General features: G+C 32.9%; 1 protein-coding gene across 1 annotated transcript in view; it reads left to right on the top strand.

Moving 5' to 3' along the window:
* Positions 1-473: 473 nt before the first annotated feature.
* The window catches only part of LOC124370894 (DNA-directed RNA polymerase III subunit RPC6), a 36,829-nt gene continuing 20,914 nt past the window's right edge, over positions 474-16,388 (top strand). Inside the window, exons 1-2 of the mRNA XM_046829200.1 lie at positions 474-597; positions 4,533-4,630. Of these exons, the coding sequence (XP_046685156.1) occupies positions 4,578-4,630 (53 nt within the window). The 5' untranslated portion in view covers positions 474-597; positions 4,533-4,577. The remainder of the gene's footprint in view (positions 598-4,532; positions 4,631-16,388) is intronic.

Here is a 16,388-nt window from a genome sequence, read left to right on the forward strand (position 1 = left end):
ACCCGCGGGATTATGTCTGAACGCGTATTCCACGAAATGGGCGCTGAAAACCAAGAAAATCTCGCAAAAGAAAGTCGGGTACGATAGGAGTTTAATAAAAAGTACTTTTGAGGCGGTACCGTTACAGCAGAGAAGTTCTGTCATACTCCGTAGATTGATAAATTATCAAGACGTTTGATTGTGTAACATTTTATTAGTTCGAATTACAATATACTCTAATTTATCTAGAATAAGTAGTGTTATTTGTTCTGGCCGCTATTATGTAGTATGTTATTTTGTTAACCCATTAATATTTCTGATTTGAGAACATTTTATTATTTGAAAATACTGTATAGTAGTCTAGTCTGTGTATTGTTAAATTAATGCACACTTTTATTATAAAAGAAAATAATATTATTGAAAATGTGGGGAAGTTTCTAGTTTAGAGGGAATTTGTAGAGAAATTATGTTAGTGCAAAAAAGAGCCTCAATCATCGCATTTGGTAACACTGAGTTCACAACAGTAACAGCACTACAGCAGTGCAGGTTATTGTATTTAGGTTAAAAGTTGTTCCTGTTATTGTTGTTGTGTTGTGAAGTTGATGCCCGGAAGAAATAGTAAGTGCGGTATAACTTCAATCCCAAATAATTAAGAGTGAAACATAAAATGATAGTAGTAATATATTAATTAAATATACGGTATTTATTTACAATACCGTGACCATGAAAAATGGACTTTTTTTCATGGGTTGGGCATTTATGGCCAAGTATTATTATCACAGGTGCATATAAACTGGGGGGAAAGTATATTATTGTATTATATTGATGCCTTTCGGGCATTATTGCGTTAAAAATGGAAAATAACCGACAAAATTTTGTCGAACAACACTTAAAGGGTTAAGGATCAGGGGCATCACGTGATCTGGGATTCGACTTTTGCAAGCTCGAGTTATTTTTTTTTTCTAAAAGAGCAAGCAGTGCGCAGCACTGCGCAGCGGGCAGGCATCGTTGACAGAATTAACGTACTTGTCAGCATCATTTCAGTAAAATTGCCAGAGATACTGTCAAAAACAGAGTTTTCAAAAAATCGTAACTCCTTTGATTTTCGTTGCCGACGAATTTTTTCTTCACTATTGTTTTCAGGAAAAATTGTAGTTTTCAGGGGGAAAAAATGAACATACCTTTCCATGGTCACGTTATTGTAAATTGATACCAAATATACACATGAGAGTTTGTGTTTGAATTGTCTGAAATAAAAAATAATTAATTGAGATTGGTTTGGATGAGTGGCTAATTAAGTTTATTTTATTTTAACAAGTTAACAGCAAATACTAATTACAGGAGATAGCAATATAAAACCTAATCTGTAACTATTATTTCACAAAGATTATATTACTTGAATAAATACTTGCTATAATGAATATTCCGTGTATAACAATAATAGGTTGGTTGGTCTGAGAGGCTATTTTCAAATTTGAGTAGACTAGCTTCCTCCTACTGATCAAGGACTCATTTAGGGTTCCTCTAGGCTATGTTCAATCTCTAATGGCTAGAAAAATCATTTAGAGTTGTTTCATCATCTCCGTTTTTATAATGTATTAACATTTACAACAGCTTGAACCCTGACAAATATATCTACGTGTTCTAAATCAACAAAACTATCCCAAATAGGTATTGAAATTTTTCAATAAACTTCACTATTTGAATTGGGAAACTTGGGTATTTATTTACAATACCGTGACCATGGAAAATGGACTTTTTTTTCATGGGTTGGGCATTTATAGCCTAGTATTATTATCACAGGTGCATATAAACTGGGGGGAAAGAATATTATTGTATTATATTGATGCCTTTCGGGCATTATTGTGTTAAGGAGCAGGGGCATCACGTGATCTGGGATTTGACTTTTGCAAGCTCGAGTTAATTTTTTTTCTAAAAGAGCAAGCAGTGCGCAGCACTGCGCAGCGGGCAGGCATCGTTGACAGGATTAACGTACTAGTCACTATCATTTCAGTAACTTATCACTTACCTTAATGTTCAGGTGGGTAAAGTTTTGCAGCCGCAACCCAGAAATGGTGGATCCGCTCATTGAGGTTTGGGTATTCACCTTAAAAAGGTATTCACCACAACGCCTAGTCCGGATATAAGCCCCGTAGTTTACATAAAATTGCAAAACTCCATACTCGTCTTTACGAATTGCTTCCACGTAAGATAACAAACATCCAACACAAAGTTGTGCCATTACCACTACTGAACTAGGAGGTTAAGAATAGACACGGAGGAACAAAATAGTTCAAAATGGCGTCCTTTCTTTATTTGAGAGAGCCGTGCAGTTATACGAAACTGTCCAATAATTAGGTTAAGAATAGACACGGAGGAACAAAATAGTTCAAAATGGCGTCCCTTCTTTAATTTAGAGAGCCGCGGAGTAATACCAAACTGTCAAATATGGATAGTGTTGCCAGAGGTACTGTCAAAAACAAGAGTTTTCAGAGAATTTCAAAAAATCGTAACTCCTTTGATTTTTGTTGCCTACAAATTTTTTCTTCACTATTGTTTTCAGGAAAAATTGTACTTTTCAGGAAAAAAAATGAACATACCTTTCCATGGTCACGGTATTGTAAATTGATACCGAAACTTGTATAGTAGGCTAGTTAGTTGGGGTAGGGTACGATAAGCGGACCCGGTTTTTTTATTTTGAAATTGGCAATTGATATTACTTAATCATAACCATTGATATAATCAATCGATACTGATTAATTCTTTGAACAATTAACTTAAATAATCTTTATCAACAGCTGTAAACACTTTGTACCCTGAGCCCGAGTATAGGTCGGGCCGCGTCGGCAGCGCCTGCTACCGGCGCCCGGGTATAGCTCAGGTCGTGTTATTTAATTGTATTATTTAGCTCAGTCATCTTATTTTTGGATTCAAACATTTTGATTATGTTCATTGGTTGTCTAAGTTCTTATTTGTTGGTTTTGAGATCCCTGGGTCACGTTTTAGTAATGAAATAAGTATATTTTTCGTCATACTACAAGCGAGTCTAGACAGCTGATCGTAGGCGCCGCGGCTGATCGTCGGTACTGTCAGTTTGCTTTGTAGTGTTTCACGTTGTGTGTTGTTGTGAGTCAGTGATGTCTTACTAAGTTTTCTACAAATCTTGCCGACAAATACTGAAGCAAATGTTATTATAATGTATTCTAAATGTAAATTTAACTGTTTGTAAATAATCAGGACTTTAATTTCTTATTGAATGAAGTAAAGGCAAATGTAAGCAATGTGAGGTTATCCGTGTGTTTTGTTTTGTATTTACACTCGCTTTGTTCTTTCTTCTCGACTTTCCGTTGGTTTTCTTTTATATTCTTTACTTATTATTTTCGAGTTTAAATAATACGGGTGATGAAATCAAAAGTGATGCAATTCGCGATCTTTTGTTTGACTCCGAGTCGGAAAGTGACAATGATTTTGATACACACCTGGGACCAAATATTGATTTTATGAACGATCTAAACGAGAATGTGCGAGGTCCTGTATTAGATTCAGACCATTGGGCTTTAAAACTTACCACACTAAGGCGAACTACCTGAACTAACAAGCTATGTAGCAAAAACTTTTTTTGTATTTTTTACATAATGTTCAATAATAATAATGTAATAATTTTATTTTGAAAATAAACTTTATATTATTTGTATACATTTAAAAAAGTATGTACCTCTATCTTTAAAAATATGTATAGTATGAGTTGATAACATAATTACTGTAATAACACAGAATTTTTTAAAAGCATCATAAAACCCTCAGGGAGCCACGCCGAAACATGTATTAAGGGCTACACGTAGGGTAATATTTAAATTTTACATAAGTAACATTTGGTTATTAAAAATGGCAGTCAATTTAAAAAAAAACTACACAGCATTGCTTTGAAAGATGGTAAGACGTGTTTTTCGTAGCTTGAACATGTTGGACTCATATCGAAAAACCCATTATGTGAAATTTGTGGGAAAGAAACAACTGTAACTGTGAGAGGAGCAAATATGGTCGTCTTCAGTTTGCCTAATTTTGGTTATAATAATTTGTTTGATTACTGTAAATATTAAATTCGTATTTTAATTTAAAACATATGATTGTTATTGAAGACTATAGATACTTTTTTATATTAATTGATAGTCTAGGATTTGAGATGCGAATATTAGGTATCGATGATTACATTCTTCGATGTGAAAAACCGGGTCTGCTTATCGTACCCTACCCGTTAGTTGCGTATACCTAGCGCCGGCCGCAAAGTTATGAGAGGGGTATTAAAACTACTATGTAGTCTACTGAAGAAAATTTTGATTTTGTATTATATATCAACTTAGCTGTTACATTAATTTAAAAAATATGGAATTTCAAAATATTTTTTATAATATAATATCAACATAAATACACACGCACGCGCGCGCGCGCACACACACACACACACACACATCCATTTTTATTTTATTTGATTTTATTACAAGAATTTTATTTTAGGATAGACAAAATCTAACCAAATCGAACCTTTGTTTCAGAAAAAAGATTTAGTGGTCTATTTGTACAGCAACTGATACACCAAAATGTCAACTGTAGAGGAACCAATTGAATCAAAGGATTTAGGCTATGAGCAAAGGTAATTTATTGTTAAGGAGGTTAAACTTTAAGTTCATCTAATTGCCTTTCCATCGATTTTGTGTATAGATCCATATTAGTGATGGCCTGAAAACTGTAATAGTAGACAAATATATGTTGCCTTGCCTTGTCAATCAGTTACAAAATTGTTTTGCATATAGATTTCATACTACATGTATCAAGATGAGAGTCCTACCATCAACTCTTAATTTATATATATATATATATATATATATATATATATATATATATATATATATATATATATACAGGGGTGCTGAAAAGTCCCGGGACGGTCTAATAACTTTTGAACTAATTACAATATAAGAACCAAAATTTACATCAAGCTTTTGCTCATATAAAACTATTATTTTATGTATTTCACCATGATATCCTGCTTATGGGGGACGTCCCGCTAGGGGTTGGTGAAAATTCTTAAATAGAAGTATAGGTCGAGTCGTACATCAAATTAAAGCTCTTTTTAATTAGAAACATTTTGGCGAAAATCTGACGTAAAACAGTTGACGCATTACAAAATGGCGGACACTCAAAGATTATAAAATTCAGAATTTTTCAAATGCAAACATTCTGGTTGTTAGAGAAAACTGAGACACTTAATCTTTTATTTTACTTCTTTTACTTCAAATCACTTACCAAAACAGTTATAACAAATGTTCAAAGTGTTTGCCTTCAGTTTGCTGACAATATCCCAATCGATTGTAGACCGCTGATATCGCATTGTTTATCTGGAAATTCCTTATCAGCAGGTAAGGTTATTACCTTCCTTATCTGGAAGGTAATCAGCTGGAGCAAACAAGACCAAAAAGACAACAATGAAATTGCCAGCTGACAGATAACAGTTGTTTTATCAACTCAGTCACTTAGAAGTCTTCAAGCCCTAATTTTGCAAGTAGTTTCAGTAGTGCTAGTTTATTTTGCTATGGCGCTTTCCGAGAGAGAAAGAATAACTTTATTAATGATGCGCGGGTTTGGTGACCGTATTAGATCATGTGATGAGGTAAGGCATCTGTTTAATGATACTTTTCCCAATAGACCTCCAATTTCAAAATCTACTGTGGGAAGGACAATACAGCAGTTTGAACAGACAGGAAACATTGCAGATCTCCCTAGATCCGGAAGGCCCAAGACCGCGACCAATGAGGACAAAGCTTTAGACGTTTTACAGTGTTTTGTTGAGAACCCACATGAATCGATTGTCTCAATAGCACAACAACTAGGAATTAGTCGATATTCAGTCTCAGATATTTTAAAAACTAATAGTTACAAAGGAACTAAGCGAAGACGACTTTGATCGTAGAATCGAGTTTTGCGAAGTTATGATGAATAAAATCAATGAAAACTTGGGATTTTTAGCAAACATTGTATTTACTGATGAGTCAACATTTTGCTTGAATGGAACAGTAAACCGCCACAACTGCCGCTATTGGAGCGATACAAACCCACATTGGATGATACAAACACATACTCAGCATCCAGAAAAGTTAAATGTTTGGGCCGGTATTGTGAGGCGGCATGTGGTAGGGCCATTCTTTGTAGAGGGAAATTTAAACTCTGCAGTGTATTTAGCATTACTCCAAAACCAGATAATTCCTGAAATTCGACGTGTTTCCGGTGATAATTTTGAAAATATCTGGATTCAGCAAGATGGAGCCCCTCCACATTATGGCGTACATGTAAGACATTTTTTAGACAATGTCTTTCCACATAAGTGGATTGGTAGAAGGGGAACAATAGAATGGCCTGCCCGTTCTCCAAATTTGTCCCCTTTAGACTACTTCTTTTGGGGCTACCTTAAAGAAAAAGTGTTTAAAACAAAACCTCAAAATTTGGATGAGTTGAGAAACCGTATTGTAAGAGAAGCTCAGGGTGTTCCTGTCCAAGCTTTAAACAATGCGATATCAGCATTCTACAATCGATTGGGATATTGTCAGCAAACTGAAGGCAAACACTTTGAACATTTGTTATAACTGTTTTGGTAAGTGATTTTGAAGTAAAAGAAGTAAAATAAAAGATTAAGTGTCTCAGTTTTCTCTAACAACCAGAATGTTTGCATTTGAAAAATTCTGAATTTTATAATCTTTGAGTGTCCGCCATTTTGTAATGCGTCAACTGTTTTACGTCAGATTTTCGCCAAAATGTTTCTAATTAAAAAGAGCTTTAATTTGATGTACGACTCGACCTATGCTTCTATTTAAGAATTTTCACCAACCCCTAGCGGGACGTCCCCCATAAGCAGGATATCATGGTGAAATACATAAAATAGTAGTTTTATATGAGCAAAAGCTTGATGTAAATTTTGGTTCTTATATTGTAATTAGTTCAAAAGTTATTAGACCGTCCCGGGACTTTTCAGCACCCCTGTATATATTTTTTGTAGATGTATTTTCAATATGTCTCTGTCATTAATTTTCTATTTTCAATATTTATCCACTCTCAAAAATCTTAATGAATATTTTAGTTGTTTTTTTTTACAAAAAATAACCTCATCTAATTTACGTGTGACGAATGTTATTTAAAATTTAATATGACCCTAAATAAACAACAAACAAACAATTGGTAATATGACTTTACCAGTTGATTGTTTTCCAAATTATACAAGTGTATAAAAACTATGTGATACCATGCATATGGAAATGTTCATTATATTTTGTTAATAAATGAGTGAATTGGTAACTAAGAGATTATGTCTATCTTTTTTTAAATTAGGTTGTGACAGATGATTTAAACCATGTAAACTTGTGGGCATTCATAACATTCTCGTTTAAAATTTGTTGTGGTTAATTTCATATTAGCATTTGTTAGCATAGAAGTGTTTGTACCTATTAACTTACATGTTCAATATTATTGTTCTAGATTTAGTGAGGATTCTATACATCGGAGAAATACAAACCATGAGCCTACACCACGAGAAACCGACTAGTCTCCAAATTATTTATTCATTTTTTCTAAATGTCAATTCAAATGTCAATTCAATATGTCAATTCAAAATTATTTAATTTTCATTAAACTTGTTGTTAACTAGCCAATACCAACTTCCTTATTTTCTTGTATACAAAATTGTTCAATAATCCTATAATAAAATAAATAAATAATTAAAAACTAATGTTCAACTACAATAAATAAGTTCATAACATAAAAACAAGTAATAAAATATATAAGAATAACAGAGAATAAAACAAACAACACCTCAACAAATCTGTAACGGTGGCCTCAAAATTGAAACAGGACAAATGCTCATCAAAAGGCTTTGTCCAATGAGAAATAATAAATAAATTTTATAAGAAACAAGAAATATAAAAACAGTAGACTAAAATTTTATTTCACTAGTGTTACAGGACAAATACTCGTCAATTGAATAAAAGGCTTTGTCCTTCAACCAACTATTAATAAAACTATTAAACTTAACAATACTAACTGGCCATGCGTTATCAAGTTGTTGAAAAGTTTAATTTCCATACATAAATGACTTTTCTTAGTTTTATCTAGCCTAACATTTACCATATCTAGCTTGCCTTTGTTCCTTATATTATAGGTCTAATTATGAATATTTTGTTTGAGCTGATGTTTCAAAATTGTCTTTATATTTTAATAAACATGAAAATATATACATATATATATATATATACTTGGTGCAGAGTCCATAATTTGTAATTCTTTGAAAAGGTGGCTTACAAGAAGTTCTGTCAGGTAAACCTTTTATAAAACTCTTAGGGCCTTGTTTTGCCATACAAAAGCTTTTTGAGCAGTGCTACTATTTCCCATAACAAAATTTCTATACATTAAAAGTGAATTGAAGAAAGAATAATAGGCTGTCATGAGCATATCCATGCTAACACAGAAACTTAATTTTTCTAAGTAAGTAGATAACTCTTGCCAATTTTTTTACACATCATTTGTAAACATTTACATCCCAGCTTAGCTTACTATCCAAATATATTCCTAAAAATTTATAAGGTTTAAAATGTAAATCACCATAATTATTCTTATCTAGAGAGAAACATATATTCTCTGTTTTATCATGGTTTACAACTATGAGAAATTAGATCTGAACCATTCATTAGCATCATCTAGCAGCCTCATACGATCTATCAATAACGGTTCTGTTTTTTTATTGCTACTCACTAGGGTGGTTTCATCAGCATATAGTACAGAATAACATGGTATATTGTGTTCAAAGTCATTCACAGCCATTACAAACAGAAAAGGCCCTAAGACTGAACCTTGTGGTACCCTAATTTGTAACATTTTTAAGATCCGATTTGTCCTCTACCTTGTACAACCATTTGTTTTCTACTATTGAGATTTGATGAGTGAGAAGAACTGGAAAATATGATGACAAAATAGCAAATGACAGAAAAAAAGAAAACCTACGACCTTAAACTCCGAAATCTCAAACGAAGCATAACAGCAGAATATATTAAAGTCAGGCTGACAACAAGAGTAAAGCCATCTGGGACACAATCAAACTCGGAGAAACAAAATAAACAAAAAGGTGAAGCAAATATGCAGTTGGAGATGAATGGCAAAATAGAGGATAACACCCTGTTCTTGTGGCTGGAACACTTTAATAAATATTCTTTCGAAAATAGCAGCTTCCACATTGGAAAACAATCGCGAACAATTTAAAAACACAATAATAAACTCACCAAATTACCCTCCCACAAAGTGATACCCGATTACTATTTTTAAAACCTACTAAACACAAAGGAAGTCATTGCAAACAATAATCTCAACTAAAATCTAAGTTATCTTGTGGAGTAGACGAGGTTCCATCAAAGGTCGTAAAACACTGTGTCAAACAACTAGCACCTCCATTAGTCAGCATAATAAACAAATCATTTAGTTCAGGACAATTCCCCTCTGCTTTAAAAACTGCTAAAATATATCCAAAACACAAGAAAGGATATATCCCTCATCAACCAGAGAATTTACCGCCCTATCTCGCCTAATATCAACACTCTCAAAAAATAATAGAAAAGATTGCTCTGTCAAGAATGCTAGACTACATGGAAAGAAATGAACTTATTACAAAAAATCAACATGGATTTCTCAAAGGTAGATCCACCACCACAGCTGTTACCAATTTACTTGAAAAAATCACAGACAACCTGGAAGATGGTAAATATGTCTCAGCTATTCTACTTGACTACAGCAAAGCCTTCGATTGCTTGGGTCATGACCTCATCCTGAGAAAACTCTGGCTTTAGGTATTGACGGCCTAGCAAAAGATTGGGGTGGCTAGCTACCTGAAAGATCGCACACAAACTTACTGAAATTCAACAAAATCTGAATGGAAAAAAATGTGTATACAGATCAAAGCCACTGCCAGTGAGAAGAGGAGTGCCTCAAGGCTCAGTACTGGGCCCCTTTTTTATTTATTCTTTTCACCAACGACTTTTCTGTTTTTTATCAATGAATGACAATGTATAGAGACTATAATGTACGCAGACGATACAACTCTTCTATTTTGCAAATGAGACACATCACATGAATTAGTAACTAGCATTTTATCATCTACAGACAAAGCACTCCAATACTGTCTTCAAAACGACTTAGCTATCAATCCATCCAAAACCACACATATCAAATTTTAGCAGAAGACATGAACAAATACCAGATATTCCCAATATTTCAACGGAACAAAAGACAAAACTACTAGGGCTCCACAATTGATGCTGACCTTTCCTGGGGAGATCATATTAATGCACTGGACCAAAGAAACTCTCATCTGGGATATTTGTAGTCAAAAGAATGATGTGGATGGGAGGCCCAGGAATTAGCCACAAAACAGCATACTAACGCGATGGTAGAATCTCACATTAGATATGGATTAATTTTTCTTGGGGCTCAACATCCGAGGCCAACCTTAACAAAATCCTGATCCTCCAAAAAAAAGCTATTAGAACACTTACAGACCTAGGCCCTACAGATAGCTGCAGAGAAGCGTTCAAGTTACTTAAAGATCTTTAACCGTCACATCACTCTACATACTTTGCAGTTGTCATCTACCACCAATCAGCTGGACCTTCAAGAAAATGAAGACATACATTCATACAACACTAGGAGAGCAGCCGACTTACAGTCTTCCTATTCACCACACAACAACATTTAGCAAAAAACCTTCATACATTGGCCCGCAAAAATCATCAACTCATTGCCACAAAACCTAATAACTGTTTTGGTAAGTGATTTGAAGTAAAAGAAGTAAAATAAAAGATTAAGTGTCTCAGTTTTCTCTAACAACCAAATGTTTGCATTTGAAAAATTCTGTATTTTTATAAATCTTTGAGTGGTCCGCCATTTTGTAATGAGCGTCAACTGTTTTACGTCAGATTTTCGCCAAAATGTGTTTCTAATTAAAAAGAGCTTTAATTTGATGTACGACTCGACTATGCTTCTATTTAAGAATTTTCACCAACCCCTAGCGGGACACGTCCCCCATAAGCAGGATATCATGGTGAAAATACATAAAATAGTAGTTTTATATGAGCAAAAGCTTGATGTAAATTTTGGTTCTTAATATTGTAATTATGTTCAAAAGTTATTAGACCGTCCCGGGACCTTTTCAGCACCCCTGTATATATTTTTTGTAGATGTATTTTCAATATTTATCCACTCTCAAAAATCTTAATGAATATTTTAGTTGTTTTTTTTTTACAAAAAATAACCATCTAATTTACGTGTGACGAATGTTATTTAAAATTTAATATGACCCTAAATAAACAACAAACAAACAATTGGTAATATGACTTTACCAGTTGATTGCTTTTCCAAATTATACAAAGTGTATAAAAACTATGTGATACCATGCATATGGAAATGTTCATTATATTTTGTTAATAAATGAGTGAATTGGTAACTAAGAGATTATGTCTATATTTTTTTAAATTAGGTTGTGACAGATGATTTAAAACCATGTAAACTTGTGGCATTCATAACAATTCTCGTTTAAAAAATTTGTTGTGGTTAATTTCATATTAGCATTTGTTAGCATAGAAGTGTTTGTACCTAATAACTTACATGTTCAATATTATTTGTTCTAGATTTAGTGAGGATTCTATACATCGGAGAAATACAAACCATGAGCCCTACACCACGAGAAACCCGACTAGTCTCCAAATTATTTAATCATTTTTTTCTATAATGTCAATTCAAATGTAAAATCAATATGTCAATTCAAAATTATTTAATTTTCATTAAACTTGTTGTTAACTAGCCAATACCAACTTCCTTATTTTCTATGTATACAAAATTGTTCAATAATCCTATAATTAAAATAAATAAATAATTAAAAACTAATGTTCAACAACACAATAAATAAGTTTCATAACATAAAAAACAAGTAATAAAATATATAAGAATAACAGAGAATAAAACAAACAACACCTCAACAAATCTGTTTTTTTTTTGTAACGGTGGCCTCAAAATTGAAACAGGACAAAATGCTCATCAAAAGGCTTTGTCCAATGAGAAATAATAAATAAATTTTATAAGAAAACAAGAAATATAAAAACAGTAGACTAAAAATTTATTTCACTAGTGTTACAGGACAAATACTCGTCAATTGAAATAAAAGGCTTTGTCCTTCAAACCAACTATTAATAAAACTATTTAAACTTAACAATACTAACTGGCCATATGCGTTTATCAAGTTGTTGAAAAGTTTAATTTCCATACATAAATGACTTTTCTTAGTTTTATCTAGCCTAACATTTTACCATATCTAGCTTGCCTTTGTTCCTTATATTATAGGTCTAAATTATGAATATTTTGTTTGAGCTGATGTTTCAAAAATTGTCTTTATATTTTGTAATAAACATGAAAATATATACATATATATATATATACTTGGCAGAGTCATAATTTGTAATTCTTTGAAAAGGGGCTTACAAGAAGTTCTGGTTTCAGGTAAACCTTTTATAACTCTTAGGGCCTTGTTTTGCCATACAAAAGCTTTTTGAGCAGTGCTACTATTTCCCATAACAAAATTCTATACATTAAAAGTGAATTGAAGAAAGAATAATAAGGCTGTCATGAGCATATCCATGCTAACACAGAAACTTTAATTTCTTAAGTAAGTAGATAACTCTTGCCAATTTTTTTACACATCATTTGTACATTTACATCCCAGCTTAGCTTACTATCCAAATATAATTCCTAAAAATTTATAAGGTTAAAATGTAAATCACCATAATTATTCTTATCTAGAGAGAAACATATATTGCTCTGTTTTATCATGGTTTACAACTAGAGAATTAGATCTGAACCATTCATTAGCATCAATCTAGCAGCCTCAGTACGATCTATCAATAACGGTTCTGTTTTTTTTATTGCTATACTGTGGATTTGTTTGGGTTGAGGCACTAGGGTGGTTTTCAATCAGCATATAGTACAGAATAACATGGTATATTGTGTTCAAAGTCATTCACAGCCATTACAAACAGAAAAAGGCCCTAAGACTGAACCTTTGTGGTACCCCTATTGTAACATTTTTAAGATCCGATTTGTCTCTACCTTGTACAAACCATTTGTGTTTCCTACTATTGAGATATGATGAGAAGAACTGGAAAATATGATGACAAAATAGCAATGACAGAAAAAAAGAAAAAACCTACGACCTTAAAACTCCGAAATCTCAAACGAAGCATAACAGCAGAATATATTAATCAGGCTGACAACAAGAGTAAAAGCCATCTGGGACACAATCAACTCGTGAGAAACAAAATAAACAAAAAGGTGAAGCAAATATGCAGTTGGAGATGAATGGCAAAATAGGAGGATAACCCTGTTCTTGTGGCTGAACACTTTAATAAATATTTTTCGAAAAAAATAGCAAGGCTTCCACATTGGAAAACAATCGCGAACATTTAAAAACACAATAATAACTCACCAAATTACCCTCCCACAAAGTGATACCCGATTACTATTTTTAAAACCTACTAACACAAAGGAAGTCATTTGCAACAATATCCTCACTAAAATCTAAGTTATCTTGTGGAGTAGACGAGGTTCCATCAAAGGTCGTAAAACACTGTGTCAAACAACTAGCACCTCCATTAGTCAGCATAATAAACAAATCATTTAGTTCAGGACAATTCCCCTCTGCTTTAAAAAACTGCTAAAATATATCCAAAACACAAGAAAGATATATCCCTCATCAAACCAGAGAATTTACCGCCCTATCCGCTAATATCAACACTCTCAAAAATAATAGAAAAGATTTGCTCTGTCCAAGAAATGCTAGACTACATGGAAAGAAATGAACTTATTACAAAAAATCAACATGGATTTCTCAAAGGTAGATCCAGCCACCACAGCTGTTTACCAATTTACTTGAAAAAATCACAGACAACCTGGAAGATGGTAAATATGTCTCAGCTATTTCTACTTGTGACTACAGCAAAGCCTTCGATTGCTTGGGTCATGACCTCATCCTGAGAAAACTCTTGGCTTTAGGTATTGACGGCCTAGCAAAAGATTGGGTGGCTAGCTACCTGAAAGATCGCACACAAATTACTGAAAATTTCAACAAAATCTGAATGGAAAAAAATGTGTATACAGATCAAAAGCCACTGCCAGTGAGAAGAGGAGTGCCTCAAGGCTCAGTACTGGGCCCCTTTTTTATTTATTCTTTTCACCAACGACTTTTCTGGTTTTTATCAATGATGACAAATGTAGAGACTATAATGTACGCAGGACGATACAACTCTTCTATTTGCAAATGACACATTCACATGAATTAGTAACTAGCATTTTATCATCTACAGACAAAGCACTCCAATACTGTCTTCAAACGACTTATAGCTATCAATCCAACCAAAACCACACATATCAAATTTTAGCAGAAGACATGAACTAAATACCCAGATATTCCCAAATATTTCAACGGAACAAAAGACAAAACTACTAGGGCTCACAATTGATGCTGACCTTTCCTGGGAGATCATATTAATGCACTGACCAAGAAACTCTCATCTGGGATATTTGTAGTCAAAAAGAATGATGTGGATGGGAGGCCCGGAATTAGCCAAAACAGCATACTACGCGATGGTAGAATCTCACATTAGATATGGATTAATTTCTTGGGGCTCAACATCCGAGGCCAACCTTAACAAAATCCTGATCCTCCAAAAAAAAGCTATTAGAACACTTAACAGACCTAGGCCCTACAGATAGCTGCAGAGAAAGCGTTCAAGTTACTTAAGATCTTAACCGTCACATCACTCTACATACTTGCAGTTGTCAATCTACACCAATCAGCTGGACCTTCCAAGAAATGAAGACATACATTCATACAACACTAGGAGAGCAGCCGACTACAGTCTTCCTATTCACCACACAACAACATTTAGCAAAAAAACCTTCATACATTGGCCGCAAAATCATCAACTCATTGCCGACAAAACCTAATAACTGTTTTGGTAAGTGATTTGAAGTAAAAGAAGTAAATAATAAAAGATTAAGTGTCTCAGTTTTCTCTAACAACCAGAATGTTTGCATTTGAAAAATTTCTGTATTTTATAATCTTTGAGTGTCCGCCATTTTGTAATGCGTCAACTTTTTTACGTCAGATTTTCGCCAAAATGTTTCTAATTAAAAAGAGCTTTAATTTGATGTTACGACTCGACCTATGCTTCTATTTAAGAATTTTCACCAACCCCTAGCGGGACGTCCCCCATAAGGGAAGGAGGGGTTAGGATATCATGGTGAAATACATAAAATAGTAGTTTTATATGAGCAAAAGCTTGATGTAAATTTTGGTTCTTATATTGTAATTAGTTCAAAAGTTATTAGACCGTCCCGGGACTTTTCAGCACCCCTGTATATTATTTTTTTGTAGATGTATTTTCAATATTTATCCACTCTCAAAAATCTTAATGAATATTTTAGTTGTTTTTTTTTTACAAAAAAATAACCATCTAATTTACGTGTGACGAATGTTTATTTAAAATTTAATATGACCCTAAATAAACAACAAACAAACAATTGGTAATATGACTTTACCAGTTTGAATGCTTTCCAAATTATACAAGTGTATAAAAAACTAAATGTGATACCATGCATATGGAAATGTTCATTATATTTTGTTAATAAATTGAGTGAATTGGTAACTAAGAGAATTATGTCTATATTTTTTTAAATTAGGTTGTGACAGATGATTTAAACCATGTAAACTTGTGGGCATTCATAACATTCTCTGTTTAAAATTTGTTGTGGTTAATTTCATATTAGCATTTGTTAGCATAGAAGTGTTTGTACCTAATAACTTACATGTTCAATATTATTGTTCTAGATTTAGTGAGGATTCTATACATCGGAGAAATACAAACCATGAGCCTACACCACGAGAAACCGACTAGTCCTCCAAATTATTTAATCATTTTTTCTAAATGTCAATTCAAAATGTAAATTCAATATGTCAATTCAAAATTATTTAATTTTCATTAAACTTGTTGTTAACTAGCCAATACCAACTTCCTTATTTTCTTGTATACAAAATTGTTCAATAATCCTATAATAAAATAAATAAATAATTAAAAACTAATGTTCAACTACAATAAAATAAGTTCATAACATAAAAACAAGTAATTAAAATATATAAGAATAACAGAGAATAAAAACAAACAACACCTCAACAAATCTGTAACGGTGGCCTCACAAAATTGAAACAGGACAAATGCTCATCAAAAGGCTTTGTCCAATGAGAAATAATAAATAAATTTTATAAGAAACAAGAA

This window comes from Homalodisca vitripennis, chromosome 1 (assembly GCF_021130785.1).
Source record: "Homalodisca vitripennis isolate AUS2020 chromosome 1, UT_GWSS_2.1, whole genome shotgun sequence".
Lineage (NCBI taxonomy): Eukaryota > Metazoa > Arthropoda > Insecta > Hemiptera > Cicadellidae > Homalodisca > Homalodisca vitripennis.